We start from the raw sequence: 17,457 nt of genomic DNA on the forward strand, positions 1-17,457 counted from the left end.
CCGCCTGTGAGAAACATGCGTCTCATTTGCTCTCCATGTATATTCATGTGTCAGCGCCACAATGAGCGCTCTGCCACAATTAACCCAAATCTTCCGCATGCCGATTGATAATTGCTTCATACTGCTGTCTAGACTCGGAGCGTTTGCTGCGGCAGACTGATTATTTCTCCTCCTGGTTCAGAGATGTGTGCCTGTGTTCGGGGGGGCAGTAAAGTGAGCATTCTATTGAGTCTTAGCTTGGCTAATCTCCAGCATGTGACAGCGGCGCAGGGCTTTCAGACGGGGAATGCACAGACTCTTGTGTTGGGGACAAAACAGACAGAGGCTTAATCTGCAGGGGTGGAACTCTGCGTGTCCCCTGAGCGTTTGGGGGTGGGAGAATATGGCGGATCTCTGTTTACCTGCGGTCGTCTACTTTAATCTCGGCGGACAGACCCTGGCTTCAGCTTCTCTTAGCGGTTGGTTTTAATAATGACTTTGTCACCTGAACATCCTGGCCTCACAGCGCCGCTGGGGATTTGGCTTTTATGTGTTGCTGAAAGGCTCGGTGTGAGGTTATTGTGGCCGTGTTCAATAGTATGCATATGGATGCACAGAGAGCACCTGCATACTTCAATTAAACTGAACTTTACCCGTCTGAGTGGGGAAGCAGTCTATAGTAGCAGTTCGTCATTGATAATGAAGCCACATCATGAACACGGTGACGCAACTGTAAGCTCACACACTGGTGGACGTTAGTTTCTTCCTTTGGTTTCAAGTTTAGTTCATGAGTGTAGCTGGACATGCAGTCTGAAACCAGTGTAGAAGAAGGTGTGTAAATGTCTGATCTCCACCCCTTCACCCCCCCCCCATCTCTAATTCTGCTCTTAATTAAAAGGAATGCCATTTGAATCACAATGGGGACCTTCAGCGGACTCTTCGCCTTCAGGACCGCAATGGAAACGCAGCGTCTCTCAGATGCAGGAGTGGAGAATCCAGCGGGAGTAAATCTGGAGAAATGCAGCGGGAGTGAATCCGCAGCGGGTGGAGGTCTGCCCGCACCCCCCTCCCCGACCCTCAGCTGTCCCACACACACAATGGCTGAGCATCTTTTGTAGAATTAACGGTTTGGAGGAGCACTGGAACAATGTATGAGAAGAGAGGAGCACGGGGTTCCCACACACAGCCTCCACATGCCCACACACACACACACACACACACACACACACACACACACACACACACACACACAGCTGATCCAATCCCCTTCACGGCCAACAATAACACAATCACCAAACCACACAAACACACGCACAGTGACAGGCGAGCACACACACACACACACACACACACACACACACACACACTCATGTCAGCCAACCGGCACTAACCCTAAACTCATGAATATATGTGAGCGTAACACTACAGTTCAACAACGACGGACTGCAGAATGATGATGATGATGATGATGATGATGATGATGATGATTATTGTAATGTCTGTTCTCTTATTCCTTTAACTGCTTGCCCCTCTAAGAAAAAGTCAGTTGGATTGGATTTTGTTAACTCCTAATGTCGCTAGTTAACACACTCAATGCATTTTGTCCAACACATCCCATAATTCCTGAAATATCCACCTCTACCAAATGCCGGTTTATGGTAAAAGTACTGGAATGAATACATATCAGTACATATGAAGTGTTGGACTCATTTATTAAAAACCCTAATCAAAATTAAACATGCTTGAACTCTAAATCATCTTTACTTGTTGAAGGACGCCATCAAACATTTCAGATGTGTGTGTGTGTGTGTGTGCGTGTGTGCTTGTGTGTGTGTGTGTGTGTGCACTGAAAAAAATTATTCAAAGATGATTTCTTGGATTTACTCAATTTTATTTTATTTTTTTAGGTTAAGTGCTTGTAAACAATTTATTTGTGTTGAATTTAAACAAACAAATTAAGTTGAAAATTATTAAATTGTATTTGTTTGTTTAAATTCAACACAAATGTTTGCAACAGTTCTGCATGCAACACTTTTTTCAGTGTGTGTGTGTGTGTGTGTGTGTGTGTGTGTGTGTGTGTGTGTGTGTGTGTGTGTGTGTGTGTGTGTGTGTGTGTGTGTGTGTGTGTGTGTGTGTGTGTGTGTGTGTGTGTGTGTGTGTGTGTGTGTGTGTGTGTGTGTGTGTGTGTGTGTGTGCGCGTGTGTGTGCGTGTGTGTGTGTGTGTGTGTGAGCCAGTATTTAAAACAGTGTAAATATGGTCAACCACTTGGTAGAGCAGGGCTCTTACTGGACCAATACCCCCAGACATGGTTCTGTTCTCTCATCAGTTGGAATAGATTAGGCCCAGATTATGACAGAGACATTTTCCTTTTTTTTCTCTGAGTCTGACAATCAATACCGGCAACCCAGACCACACACAACCTAAAAATACAAAAAGCACCTCTATTTATTTTAACATAACACAGACAACACATGCACTTATTTAATTCACCTTCAGCAGTGTCTTAAGACAATTCAAAGGGTTTCATTAAGAGACCATCGTTTGCGTGTACACCTCTGCATGTGGATCTGGGAAGCTTTTGAGTTTGGGTAGGCACAATCCAGGCGGAAACCCCAAAATAGCACTTGACTTTCAGAGGTTTAACTAACGCTGGTGACCTGAGCGCAGACAGATGCTTAACACAGTTCTGGAGGGAATAACAACAGAAGAAGAAGAAGAAGAATACTGAAGCACTGTGATGACGGACTGACGGAGGACTTTTACAATCTGCACAGCAACATCACACATCTGACACACTGGAGATCTGCAGACCAACATTACTGACGCAAACACCCTCACCACATCCTGCTGATCACACACACATACACACACACACACACACACACACACACACACACACACACACACACACACACACACACACACACACACACACACACACACACACACACCCGGCTGTGGCATTAGAGCTGGAGCAGATCTCTGTAGGACTGGTGCTCTCTGGGATGGGTGTTGCCCATCCCTGACCTGCATGATGATGTGCAGAAGCTGTAGTGTGAGTTTTCAGAGACTCAGAGATTCAGCGCTGTTTCAAAAAGCCTTTCAGACTGGACCTTTAATGAGAGGAATGAAGCTGAGGACAGGCCAGGCCGTATGTTTAATGACTGTACTCTTATTAAAGGACCTCGACACACACTCGGGGATTAGTTTAGACAGATTAATCTGCTGCTGTAGTCAGAGTTAGCCTAGTTTTGGGGAGATGGGTTTGTCCATAAAATATTGCTAAGTAAACACACACACACACACACACACACACACACACACACACACACACACACACACACACACACACACACACACACACACACACACACACACACACACACACATACACTCACACACACAACCCCCCACACCCACACAATCTCACTCACACACACACACTCACACACACACACACACACACACACACACACATGCTCTGAGTGTTAATTGCCAGTAAAGCAGGCAGTGGGCCGGGGGGGTCTGGCTCTTTGTGGTGTAGTGGTTGAAGGGTTTTCGGGGGTCTTGATTAATTTGTAGTGTCATATGTGGGAGGGTTCACTGGGATGGGGGTTATGGGAATGTACCAAACTCTAAACAGTGTGAGAAACACGGAGGAAATGCTAATGGAGAAATGAATATTCAACACTACCTCATAACCCGCTCTTATTTCCTCCACACAAGGAACCGGCCGCACACTCCGACAACACTCACAGAGTCAAAGCCAAGTCAGCCTTCAGCTGAAAATGTCTCGCAGCAGTGAGGCCTGAGCGTGACGGAGTCTCAGTTCCCCATCTGATGAGATCTGCTCTGTTCATATGTGGACGGGTTATGAGGGATTCAAGCATCATCACTGCAGTATATCCATCAGTAAACAGAGGCAGTCTCATGCTCATGAACATCAGCTCTCAGCTTCATACCACACACCTCCACATCAGCATGTACACTGCAGCACACTGCCTAATGCGGAGCAGAATCTGACCCCGCTGTATAAACTGACAGAACAGTGGTCCTCTGATCTGCAGACGCTGCATGTGTCCATCACTGAAGACAGCTGATATGAGTAACCAGCTTCATACAAGAGCTGAATGCATGATCTGCGTCCTGACCGACGGCTCTCTGCACCGTGTGCATCCTCATCCACTGCTCTCTACACGAGCAAGAGAACCCTGTTTCACTCTCAGTGTGAGATATGATACCTCCCTACTGGAAAACACACACATCACACACTGAAATGCCATGTGAATGAAGCCTGCAGCTGGACAATGTGTGGATCGAGAGCCGCGGTGTCCAGAGTAATGTCAGCAGACCACCAAGAGGAAGAAGCAGATCCAGCAGGAGGAGCTGTGGAGGCCGGAGGAAGCTGAAAGAGCTGCTAACCCTGACTGACCCAGAACACATGAGAGCACAGCGGCCCGACTCACTGCAGAATGACATGTGCAGCTCCACTCTCCTGTGTCCAGCAGAACTGCTGCTCTGGAGCTCCACTGGGTCAAGATACATGAGCCAAACCTCCGCTCACTCCTGCCCACGCCGAACGCCGGCTTCAGTGGAGCAGCGGTGGAGATCTGGAGCTGTGGACGGTGTGGAGCGTGTGCTGATCTCTGATGATCCAGCTTCACTGTGTTTCCCACATGCGGGAGAGTTACGGTGTGGAGAAGCCCCAGAGGAACATGCCGCCCAGACTGCTGATGCCCAGAGTCAAGCATGCGGGGTCACTGATGGTCTGGGCTCAATATCATGGTGTTCCCTAGACCAATTCTGTTGCTGGATGAGTTCTGGGTTACTGTTAAGGACTATTCTGGAGGAGCATGTGACCCAATTGGTCAAACACTGTATCCTGAAGGCGGTGGTGTGTATCAGGATGATGATGCAGCGACACACACAGCAGGACTGTAGACAGAGCGCTCTGATGAACATGACAGTGAAGCTGAACTTCCCCCATGGCCTGCACAGTACCCAGAGCTGAACATTATTGAGCACTTTGGGCTGTTTTGGGGAAGAGGGTCAGGAAAGGTTTTCCTCCAGCAGCATCAGTAGTGACCTGAACACTATTCTGAAGAAGAACAGCTCACAACCCCTCTGACCACTGCAGGACTCCTGTCTGACAATCCCTACACCAGCTGATGCGGGACTGAGGGGGAGGAGCTACACTAGCTGATGCTGGACTTAGGAGGAGGAGCTACACTAGCTGATGCTGGACTGAGGAGGAGGAGCTACACTAGCTGATGCTGGACTGAGGGGGAGGAGCTACACTAGCTGATGCTGGACTGAGGGGGAGGAGCTACACTAGCTGATGCTGGACTGAGGGGGAGGAGCTACACTAGCTGATGCTGGACTGAGGGGGAGGAGCTACACTAGCTGATGCTGGACTGAGGGGGAGGAGCTACACTAGCTGATGCGGGACTGAGGGGGAGGAGCTACACTAGCTGATGCTGGACTGAGGGGGAGGAGCTACACTAGCTGATGCTGGACTGAGGAGGAGGAGCTACACTAGCTGATTCTGGACTGAGGGGGAGGAGCTACACTAGCTGATGCTGGACTGAGGGGGAGGAGCTACACTAGCTGATGCTGGACTGAGGGGGAGGAGCTACACCAGCTGATGCTGGACAGAGGGGGAGGAGCTACAATAGCTGATGCTGTAGTGAGGGGGAGGAGCTACACCAGCTGATGCTGGACTGAGGAGGAGGAGCTACACTAGCAGCTTTCCACAAGGAGCAGGTTATTACATTATAGTCAAACTCAGAGAAGTGAAGGTGTTGTGGACGGTATATAGTGATGTCTGTACACACACTCCGCTCTATTATGGGATTGCAGCATTGTGTTGTTGATCCACACTGATGACTGTGCGTGTAAATGTGTTTCCCATGATGCTGAGCGGCTCTGCAGGGTGCCCGCCGCACAATAACCCAGAATCCCACAATAACCCAGATCTGCAGCCGGTCTGATGGATGACCCAGATCCAGACCCAATCCATCACAGCCCATCAAGCAGTCGACAGCAGGTCAAGAGATCTGATAGAAACCCTCGTCCCGGCCCGCCGCCGCTGCCGCTGCTCATCACACTACTCAGTGCTTCAGTCTGTCCGCGAGTGTGTGTCTATATGAAGACTATTAGCTTTGATTTCAACTGAAGCTGTGCTCGAGCAGGCCAAGAGGTCAACACAGCCCACTCCACTGCGCCACAGTCACTAATCTGCAGTAGCTAAACACACACCACACCAAACCACACCTCATGCACGTTTTGTTTTGACCAGTAAGGGGCAGATTTCCTCAATTTTATCGTTGAAAGGCGCATCTTTTGGATGATTTACTAACGGTTGCAAGCGTTTTGTGCGCTGCTTATGCACCCTGCACACCTCATGATTCGACCGTCCGCTGCGTCTCGTGTTGTTGTTGTTGTCGTTGCGCACTGCGCACTCGCTGATGAAAAACATCAACTCTGAGCGGTAAAAGCGTGGTGCGTCAGTCCATCTGTTTCATTCTCCAATCAAATGAAAGCAGAGGCGGGGTTTCCACTGAGGTGACAGCAGTGTTTGTGTTGTCAAGATGACTGTGGAGACGTTTAAAGATGGAGGAGAGACTAGCGGCCGCTGTTTCAAGCTATCCAGAGCTGTATAACTCACAAATCTTGAATATCATTCATTTGGCTTAGTCCCTTCATTAATCAGGGGTCACCACAGTGAAATGAACCGACAACTTATCCAGCATGATTTTACAGAGCAGATGCCCTTCAAGCTGTAACCCAGTACTGGGAAACACCCATACACAAATATCCTTCAGGATTAGAGGAGTGTGTTTTTCAGTGTGAGCGGTCTGGGAATAGCATGCGGACCCTTTCAGAGTCTCCGGCAGTGTTTGTGAATGAGCGCTGGACTGTGTGTGTGTATGTGTGTGTGTGTTTGTGTGTGTGTGTGAGTGTGTGTGTGTGTAAGTGTGTCTGCAGCAGGAGCAAGGGGAAATGTGTTTGACATACGCTCACACACACTCTCTGAACAGCAGGACACGATTAATGACCACAGAAGAAGACTGATGCAGTATGTGCTCACTCGCTCACCCGCCTCTCTCTCTGCTGGACACACAGATTCACTATTACTCTCACACTCTCTCTCTCTCTCTGTGTCTGTTGTAGAGTCACTGATGTGCAGAAGTGTGTTTCTGTCCTTCAGGAGTGTTCTCCGCTGACTCAGAGTCAGGGTTGAGGTTCAGCACTCTTTCAGACACACAGCAAACACACGCTGCTCTTACTCTGAGCTCGAGTCTACAAGTTCTGAAATCAAGAAGCATTTCCTAGACAAGCAGAACATATAGCCACAATTACAAATCAGCTCAGTTTACACTTTCTTTCCCAGTCAGAGTCAGACCTGTAGCTCCAGCATCAGTGATCTGCACAGGCACATCTGAGGGGGATTGGACATGTTATACTTCATTACTAATGAAACTGAGTCTTTTTCAGAGACACTCTTCATGTTTGTTCTTCATTCATATCAACAGACTTCAGACTTTACTGAGTCTCCTTTATTCCATGGATGTGTGCGATCTTTCAGATGAGGGAGGATCATGTAGACGACCAGGAATATTCACTGCGCTGTTTTCAGAGTTCACCCTCAGAGAGAGCCCTGAGCTCACAAGATCCTCGAGCCTGGGGCTCCCTCCCGTTTGCAGGGTGAGAGGGGAGTTTGAGCTGTGGTAGATGTGGAGAACTCCCCTGCTGTAGTAGCTGATGAGCAGATAGTGATCGCTCTTAACAGATAACTACTGACTAGCAGCATGACTGTGAGCTGATTAGTCAATTAACTTAAGCGGCATGTTTCTGGACGGTGGGAGGAAACTGGGGGAAACACACGCGAGCACGGGGAGAATTAGTGTAAACTCCACACAGAAACGTCAGCTGGCTTGGTAAGGACTAGAACCAGTGACGTTCCTGCTGTGAGGCAACAGTGCTAACCACTGGGCCACCGTGACACCCATGTAGGAAAGAAGGAGGAGTAGGGGAGGAAGGGGGAATTCTTCAGGATGAAGATGACACCATCTTCAAGGTGTCTGATTGGTCAATCATGTATTGGATAATGCGGGACCAGCTGTGATCAATCATAAGCACCTGATCCTCTCCACATTAGTGTATAAATAAACTTCACAAGTGGTAAAGAAGACGTGTTTGTTCTGCTCAGACTTATGATGGGAACTGATGAAGCTTTATCAGGATATAAACACCAGACTGACTTGAGCTGAAATAGAGGCCGCTTTAACAAACACAAGAATCTGCCAATATTCTTACTTCCAAGTGACCTTCAGTTCCTCCACTGTCAGGTGATTGAGCTTGTGTCAGGAGAAACTCTCTCATGATGTCTGAACACAACACTATACTCTACTCTAGTCTAGAGGATGATCTGCTGGAGTCCAGAGTGTGTGGAGATCTGGAGCAGAACAGGGCATCATGTGGAGATCTGCACTATAATCAGACACAGACTCAGAGTAAGAGCAGTGTTGTACAGCGTCATCGCTCTGCTGCAGAACTCTGCCATCATCATGGATAACTCATGTGATAATGTGATGTGTGTTTGGGGTATTCCCCAGCGCGGGTCATCTTCAGAGTGTGGAACAATACAGAAGTGTGCTGGTTTCCCAGAGCAGAGCTCGCTGTTTCTGCATCTGTGTGTGTTTTCCCTCCGCCTCTGCTTTACTCAGATGTATGTACTGAACACATGGCACTGTTCAATCTGTCTCACACACACACACACACACACACACACACACACACACACACACACACACACACACACACACACACACACACCTGTTTCACACAGCTGCTCTTGAGCACAGCTGCTCTGCATTCTGGATCAGTTTCAGGAGAAACACACTGCACTCAAACTCTGCTCATAGTCTTGTTTCCAGTCCAGATATCTACAAACTCCTTATCCAAGAAGCATTTTCTAGACTAGAATAAACTTGTGTTTATTCTTACACAATGGGCTTAGTGAAATAATTTAATATTAAAGAAAGACATGAGTATTCTGCTTCCTCCAGTGGCAGATTATTCACACTGTTTTTAGCACAAACTCACTTCATTTTGACTCATTATTTCTAAACATCACAGGGTCTCAGTGCTGTCGCATTGTGGCCTCACAGCACTCAGGTCTCTGGTTTGAGTCTCGGCTGGGTCAGTTGGTGTTTCTGTGTGGAGTTTGCATGTTCTCTCCGTGTTGGCGTGGGTTTCCTCCGGGTGTTTCAGTCCAAACACATGCGCTATAGGGGAACTGATCAACTAAACTGGCCATAGTGTATGAGTGTGTATGAGTGTGTATGGGTGTTTCCCAGTATTTGGTTGCAGCTGGAAGGGCATCCACTGTGTGAAAGATATGCTGGAATAGTTGGCGGTTCATTCTGCTGTGGTGACCCCTGAAATAGAGACTAAGCCAAAGGAAAATAAATGAATTCATGTAATCCAGATAAAGTGGCGCCTGTGCTGACTCAGTCTGGGGTATTCTGAAGACAAAATATCTGTCAATGGCATTAGTGTCAGAGTCCACACGGCTCCAGTAACCAGTAACTCTCGAGTTGTATTTTAGTCTGAATGTCACTCATGTGAGGACTGATCTGGCTAAAACTGCTGGGATTTGCACTCTTCAAATGAAGCAGTGGGTTTAAAACATGTCATCTGAAGATCCTCATGTGTCCAATAGGAGATGATTGAAGAGTCGTGGTGCTGTATTTTCATTACTGTTGACATGTATTGCTCTTAGTCACGTGTATGTGTATCAGTGGGTCACTTATCTTGGCCAGGACACTCTTGTGAAAGAGATAGTTTTAATCTCAGCTTCTTTCCTGGTTAAATAAAGGCTTAAAATAAATGAAAAGATTTCAGCTCTCCAGTAAAGACACATCAGGCAGGACGCCATCATGTCTTCAGACTGACACTGGACTCTTGATGTGGAGGACAGATGTGGGACGTTGCATTCAGTTTGGAAATGAAATCAGGTTGATGTCAGAACCAAACGTCAAAACGTCAACGTTCCACATCGGACGGATAATGCATTTTGGTCACTTTCCAACACAACCTAAAATCAACCAAATATCAACGTCATTATTGGACATCAGAATAACCTTGTCCATAGACGCTGGCGACCTAAATCCAGCCAATGTTAACGTCTGATAGCGTTGTGTGTCTACAGGGATGTGAGTGCCGATCAGTTCATCAGGAGTCTGCTCTCTCCCTCCTACACCTGTCTAGCTTCTTTTGAAGGAAACCAGAATATCCTGTACTGCATCAATAATCAATCAGATCTTGTCAAATTGGGAGAAGTGAAAGTGCTGTGATGGTGTTTCAGTGAAAAAGACAAACTCAAGGACAGCGGACATGTTGAGGATCTTTCTTTTATTGCAAACAATATGATACAAAAGATAAGCTTCTGTGAAGAGTGCGGCGTGTTTTATATGACGGACACACACAGAACGGGGCTGGACAGAGATGCTGGTGCTCTCACAGAGATCTATGAAGGCCACACGTCTATAACCCAAACAACAACAACAACAACAGATTCCAGTTGTCTCCATGAAGATGTCCACACTGGTAAGTCAACTAGATTATCAAAACAACAGCTTTAGACATCAACCAATGATAAATAAAGGAGACGGTTAACGCTTGCGCTACAACTAAATCGTAATCATCTCCGGAGAACAACTCGTCACAAATTAGTCGCATCAAACCAAAGTCAAGAATAAGAACAGTATTACTTTCAAGTCAAATCAAGACTGATGAATAAATTAAAGAGGATAAGACTCTGACCAATGGGGGGCTCCGGTCAGCCTCGGGTCAAAGGTCACTTCCTGTTTGAGCTCCAGCAGAGTGTGTGTGTGTGTGTGTGTGTGTGTCTTTAGGCACAGGCGGATGAAGGCAGTGTGTTTTTCACAGAGGCTGATTTACGCTCAGGCACAGACTCTACAAGCGGTGGCGTCTCAGACTGTAGGATGAGCTGAAGCCCCACACCAATATACACAGAGGAGACGACACGTCCAGCAGATCAAGAGTCTTTACAAAAATACACAGTACATACTAAAATAACCGTCTCCAGCCTGTCCTCACAGAGGAACTCTGCTGGGTTCATTATATCTAGAAAAATATCATCAGAAGGCACGGTCAGGAGCTCTTCAGCACTGTACAGTCCGCCTGAAGCAGCAGCAGCCGAGGCCTGCAGTCAGCGTGAGGATGCGCTCGCATCTACAGCCGAATGTTGAGCAGGGGGCGGGGCTTTCTTCTGCACAGCATTCCCTCAGAGCACGCTAACAGGGGCGTGGCTAAGAATATTATTATGCAGTTGCTATGGAAACCCTCAGGCTGACGTCACTCCAAATGCAGAAGTAGATCCTCAGATATGAATTGTATATTACCATAACATACAGCTGAGAAGGGGGCGGGGCTTACGTTTAGACCCTTCCCTCATAGCAGGGCCAGAGAGAGAGAGAGAGAGAGAGAGAGAGAGAGAGAGAGAGAGAGAGAGAGAGAAATGCTGGCTATACTCTCAATAGTTCCCAGAAATTAGCGCTTACAGCTGTAGACGGCTGGTTTAGCACTTTTGAAAGGCAGGGAGTTTTTAAAAATAAGACTATACTGTTACTGTACTGTTATCAAACATTAGGTAATGAACTTCCTGGAACTGTTTGAGTCAATATCGCAGCTCTCTCTCTCTCTCTCTCTCTCTCGCTCTCTCTCGCTCTGCCTCATAGCAGAATGGCTGTAAGAGGGGTGTGGCTAAGAATATAGATGTAGAGTTCATCACACTAGAATTATAAGCTTCTATCTGACATTTTGGTCAAAATTCAGTTCTTCACATATTCTTATTGAACGACAACTTATTTACATTATGGGATGTTTTTCATAAGTTGTTTACATTTTAGGACTTTTTATTTAAAAAAGGAACGTTACACACACACTGTTTGCTGTGGAGTGCAAAAACTTTGAAGCTCAATATCTCAGAATCTCAGAATCTAACACTAACCCTAACCCTAATCTCAGAAAGAGAGAACCGTATAATTCCTAGGTGACAAGTTGCTATGGAAACCCTCAGGTTATTGTTAGCAGGAGCGACACTGCAGATTAGATTGAAGATGACCACATGAGAAGATAAGCAGGGGGCGGGGCTTTGCTTTGTGCGCATCATTCTCTCATAGCCAACTAACGGTTAAGAGGGGTGTGGTTAAGAATCTAGATATGCAGTTGCCATGGACACCCTCAGGTTAACGTCAACAGAAGGAGCACCGCTCCAAACACTGCATTTTGATTGAGTACCTGGAGAGTATGGATGTGAGCGGGCAGAGTAGACACTGCTGATAGTGATTCAGGCGGACTTCAGAGCGTCTCCAGCAGTGCGAGCGCGAGTATGTGTGTGTGTGTGTGTGTGCTCAGGGTCTGGACAGCTGTGTGTAGACGGGCTGCGGGTCCCAGTGGTGTGTGTGTGCAGTATCCGCCGCCGCTGCAGGGGTGTACGGGGGTCTGCTGTAGCTGAATGTGGGGTACGGGCTGTAGTAGGCGCTGTGCTGCTCGCTGTACTCTGTATACTGCGCTCGGCTGTAGGGGGCGCTGTAGAACTGCTGCTGCGGCGGCTGCTGGCTGTAGTGGCCCGGGCTCAGCTGCTCCGTCTTGATCTGCGCCCTCTGCTGGTGCTGCTCGCCTGCATTAGCCATGGAGCTGCTCGCGAGCGGTTTGTGCATCCAGGCTGCGCTGCCGTACCCGCTGGAGAACCCTGCACCGGCCGGCCCCGGGGCCCCGTGCGGAGGCAGGTACTGGTCAAACTCATTAACATCGAAGGCCTCTATGTTGGAGATGACATCACTGCTCAGCTCGCCGATATCCACCGCACCGAAGTCGATGCCGTCCTGCAGGGGGCGCTCTCGGTCTCGCTCCCGCTCCCGCTTCAGATCCGCTTTACTGCACACCGGCAGATCCGTTTTAGGGGTGGTGGGTGGTGTGGGGGGGCCCTGAGACTGACCTGCACACACACACACACACACACACTGAAATCAGACATGTTCAATCATATCTACTGACCTCATTCCACAGCGGACGTGTGATCGTTTCAGAAGTTCAGACTTTAGCAAGAAGACGCAAGATACTGGCATCATGGGCACATACAAATTCATTCATTCATTCATTCATTCATTCATTCATTCATTCATTCATTCATTCATTCACTCACTCACTCACTCACTCATTCACTCAATCATTCATTCATTCATTCATTCATTCATTCATTCATTCATTCATTCATTCATTCATTCATTCACTCACTCACTCACTCATTCACTCAATCATTCATTCATTCATTCATTCATTCATTCACTCACTCATTCATTCATTCATTCACTCATTCATTCATTCATTCATTCATTCACTCACTCATTCATTCATTCATTCATTCATTCATTCACTCATTCATTCACTCATTCATTCATTCATTCATTCATTCACTCATTCATTCACTCATTCATTCATTCATTCATTCATTCACTCATTCATTCACTCATTCATTCATTCACTCATTCATTCACTCATTCACTCATTCACTCATTCATTCATTCGGCTTGGTCATTTATTACCATCAGTGCATTTAACTGAAGTCAATGTAATGACAGCTACGAAAGCATTCATTAATCTGAACATAACACTGATGTATACAGATAATAATTGTTCAATAAAGTGGAGTTAATAATTCACCAAATTCAGTTGTATTTTAAAGTAATAACAGTAATATAGCTATTTATTGAACATGTATACGGTGTATACCACACTAAGCATTATACCTGTTAAAGGCATCTGTTTAACTGCAGTGTAGTTCAATATCCTGATAATAGCGTATACTGTACACCGTGAACAACAATCTGCCAATGGGGGAAGCAGAATAATCTCACATCCAAGCGAAAACTAGATTATTCTGCATGTTTTAGGGAAAAACTCACTTAATTTTGGCATATTCAATCTAAAAAGAAGACCACACTTTTAATGGTTTAGAAAATGCTTCTTAAAGATCTTATATATATATATATATAGTGCATGTTCTCTGTGTTGGTGTGGGTTTCCTCCGGGTGCTCCGGTTTCCCCCACAGTCCAAACACATGCGCTATAGGGGAACTGATCAACTACACTGGCCGTAGTGCATGAGTGTGTGTGTGTGTGTATGTGTGTGTGTGTGTAAGTGTGTGAATGAGTGTGTATGGGTGTTTCCCAGTAATGGGTTGCAGCTGGAAGGGCATCTGCTGCGTAAAACATATGCTGGATAAGTTTTTGGTTCATTCCGCTGTGGCGACCCCAGATTAATAATGGGACTAAGCTGAACATATACACATATATAAATATATAGATAGATAGATAGATAGATAGATAGATAGATAGATAGACAGATAGACAGATATCTGGACTATAAGCGGGACAGCAGTAGGTATAGCCTGTTTTGCAGTGTGTGTGTTCAGTAAAGTTGAACTTGAACTTGATCTGGCGTGAGCTGACGCAAGCAGAAAGCTCATAAAGATACTCAGCGACAACAAGAGCGCCGCAGATAAGCTTTATGAGTCTGCAGGCGTTGTGTAAGTCTGCGGGGTGAGAGCGGGAGTCAGGGGTGTAAAAGCACAGTACAGTAGCACAGGTGTCGGTGCAGTAATTTACCGGAGTGTTCTCCAGGAGAGTGCAGCTCGCCGGTGCTGGAGTCGGGTGTTTCTGCCCGCTGCAGGGCTCTGAACAGCGCATTGGTGGAGATCTGCGTCTGCTCTCCATCTTCAGACTCTGCTGAGCCGCTCTTCACTGATTTCCTCCGTCTGGGCTGGTATTTGTAGTCTGGATGATCTTTCTTATGCTGGACCCGCAGCCGCTCCGCCTCCTCCACAAACGGACGCTTCTCGCCCTCGTTCAGCAGTCTGCAAACACACCACACACACAGCGTTACTGCCGACGTTCAGTAGTCTGCAAACACACCACACACACACCGTTACTGCCGACGTTCAGCAGTCTGCAAACACACCACACACACACCGTTACTGCCGACGTTCAGCAGTCTGCAATGATGATATCTTTACTACCATCTACAAACTCTGTCTGCTTAAGAAACTTATACTGAAGTAAATAAAGTGAGCATGAAAACTAGACGTATACAAATAAACATATATATTTAGTGAATATGTGAAGTGAAAGCTGTATGAGTCTAGATTAATTAAGGCATGCAGTGTTCCTGATTATTATTCAGTCATTCTCCTTCAGCTTAGTCCCTTTATTATTCAGGGGTCGCCACAGTGAAATGAATCGCCAACTTATCCAGCATATGTTTTACACAGCAGTTGCCCTTCCAGCTGCAACCCAGTACTGGGAAACACCCACACACTCTTGCACACACTCACACACTACGGCCAGTGTAGTTGATCAGTTCCCCTATAGCGCATGTGTTTGGACTGTGGGGGAAACCGGAGCACCCGGAGGAAACCCACGCCAACACGGGGAGAACATGCAAACTCCACACAGAAACACCAACTGACCCAGCCGAGACTCAAAGCAGCAATCTGAGTGCTGTGAGGCGATTTTGCTACCCACTGCACCACAATAACAATAATAATTAAATCTATTTTTCTTCTCTGTCTTAAAACTCAAAGCACTCCTGAATAGCAAGAGTTGGACATGCAGTGACAAAGAGAGAGACAACATCCATCATCATAAACACACGAGAACAGCCAGAATACAGGAACGCCATCCTCACAAGAGCACTCAGGCTTTCAGCATCGCAACTCTACACATATTTCCCAGAACTGGGTCAGCTGGGTAAAACATGCTGGAATAGTTGTCAGTTCATTCCTCTGTGGCAAACCCTGATTAACAAAGGGACTAAGCTGAATGAATGAATGAATGAATGAATGAATGAATGAATGAAGGAAGGAAGGAACTCGTCATATATTTTAAAGAGGAGTGAAGCAGGAAGATGAGCTGAAACCACGCAGTTCTCGAGTTCTTCAGGGCACAACTTAATTGTTCAATCCACTTTAATGAAGAATTAATCAGCTAAAAACTTAATTCCTGCATCTCGTCCCAACACAAACCGACAGTGTGCATTATTATATTACATCATAATTTATTATTATCCTGAAATGTCGACTGGTGAATGTTCTGTTAAATACTGTTGCTTTTCCACTACTGCTGTGTGTCCATGTGTTATGAACATCGCAAACACCACACATGCTTTAGCAAGACATGTGGAGCATTCGCCATGCCAATGAAGCAGGAGAGAGAGAGAGAGAGAGAGAGAGAGAGAGAGAGAGAGAGAGAGAGAGAGAGAGAGAGAGAGAGAGAGAGAGAGAGATGAGTTAGTGCAGAGTAATTCCCTTTAAACTCACATTACATCTACTATGTTACCAAAGCAAGCTTAAATATATATACAGCTGAAGAAGCCTCATGAGTGTCAGATGCACCTCCAGACTTCACCGCGCTTTTATCCGCCCTTAATTGAAAGAACAGTCTGCAGTGCACTGAGTAAAATAGAGGAGAGTTATTGGTGCTGCTGATGTTTACAGACTACAGATTTGATGTCGTACAACGAGGACTTCATGTCAAATCAACCAAACTCATCAGTGCCCTTACTAGTGTACACTACCTAGACGCAGCCCGTGCGCTAATAAGTGAGTGAATAAAGCAGTGTGTTTCTGACCTCCAGAGTTTGCCGAGTGTTTTGCTGAGCTCCGCGTTGTGCAGGTGCGGGTACTGGTCCGCCAGTTTCCTCCGCGCGGCTTGAGCCCAAACCATAAACGCGTTCATGGGTCTCTTGACGTGCGGTTTGCTCTTCCCGGATCCGCTCACCCGCACCGGCATGGGCACCAGAGACCAGTCGTAGCCCTTCAGCACCTGCGACACCGCGTCCCGGATACACACCGGGAACTTCTCCTGCTCGTCCCGGTGCAGCGGCGGCTCCGCGCGGGGGTTCTCGCTGTCCGATCCCGAGCCGGCGGAGGCGCACGGAGAGCCGGCGGAGTCCTCGGAAAGACTCGGGCTCGGAGCTCCGGACACACTCATCTTCAGCCCGCGCTGGAGGAGATTCATGCAGAGAGAGAGTGTGTCTGAGTGTGTGTGTGTGTGTGTGTGTGAGCACTCCGAAAACCGCGCAGATCAGCTGCTAAAACACACACAGATCCTCCACATGTGTGTGTACGCGCGCACGCGTGTGTGTTATAAGTGTGTGTTTGGCTGAAGTAAAGAGAGTCCAGAAATCCAGGAGGAGATTCTGCTCCCTCTCCAGAGCACGACACTTATATAGTGCAGAGGGGAGGAGCAGAACACACACACACACACACACACACACACACACACACACACACACACACACACACACACACACACACACACACACACACACACACACACACACACACACACACACACACACACACATTGTCGATGTATGAAGTTTA

At 47.0% G+C, this 17,457-nt stretch overlaps 1 protein-coding gene across 1 annotated transcript; it reads right to left on the minus strand.

Annotated features, from left to right (window-relative positions):
* Positions 1-11,900: 11,900 nt before the first annotated feature.
* On the minus strand, positions 11,901-17,243 carry sox9b (SRY-box transcription factor 9b). Its single transcript, NM_131644.1, is given in 3 exon segments — positions 11,901-13,010; positions 14,681-14,928; positions 16,701-17,243. Coding segments are annotated over 3 exon segments (1,224 nt in total). The 5' UTR covers positions 17,090-17,243; the 3' UTR covers positions 11,901-12,423.
* Positions 17,244-17,457: the final 214 nt, after the last annotated feature.

This window comes from Danio rerio, chromosome 3, assembly GCF_049306965.1.
Source record: "Danio rerio strain Tuebingen ecotype United States chromosome 3, GRCz12tu, whole genome shotgun sequence".
NCBI lineage: Eukaryota > Metazoa > Chordata > Actinopteri > Cypriniformes > Danionidae > Danio > Danio rerio.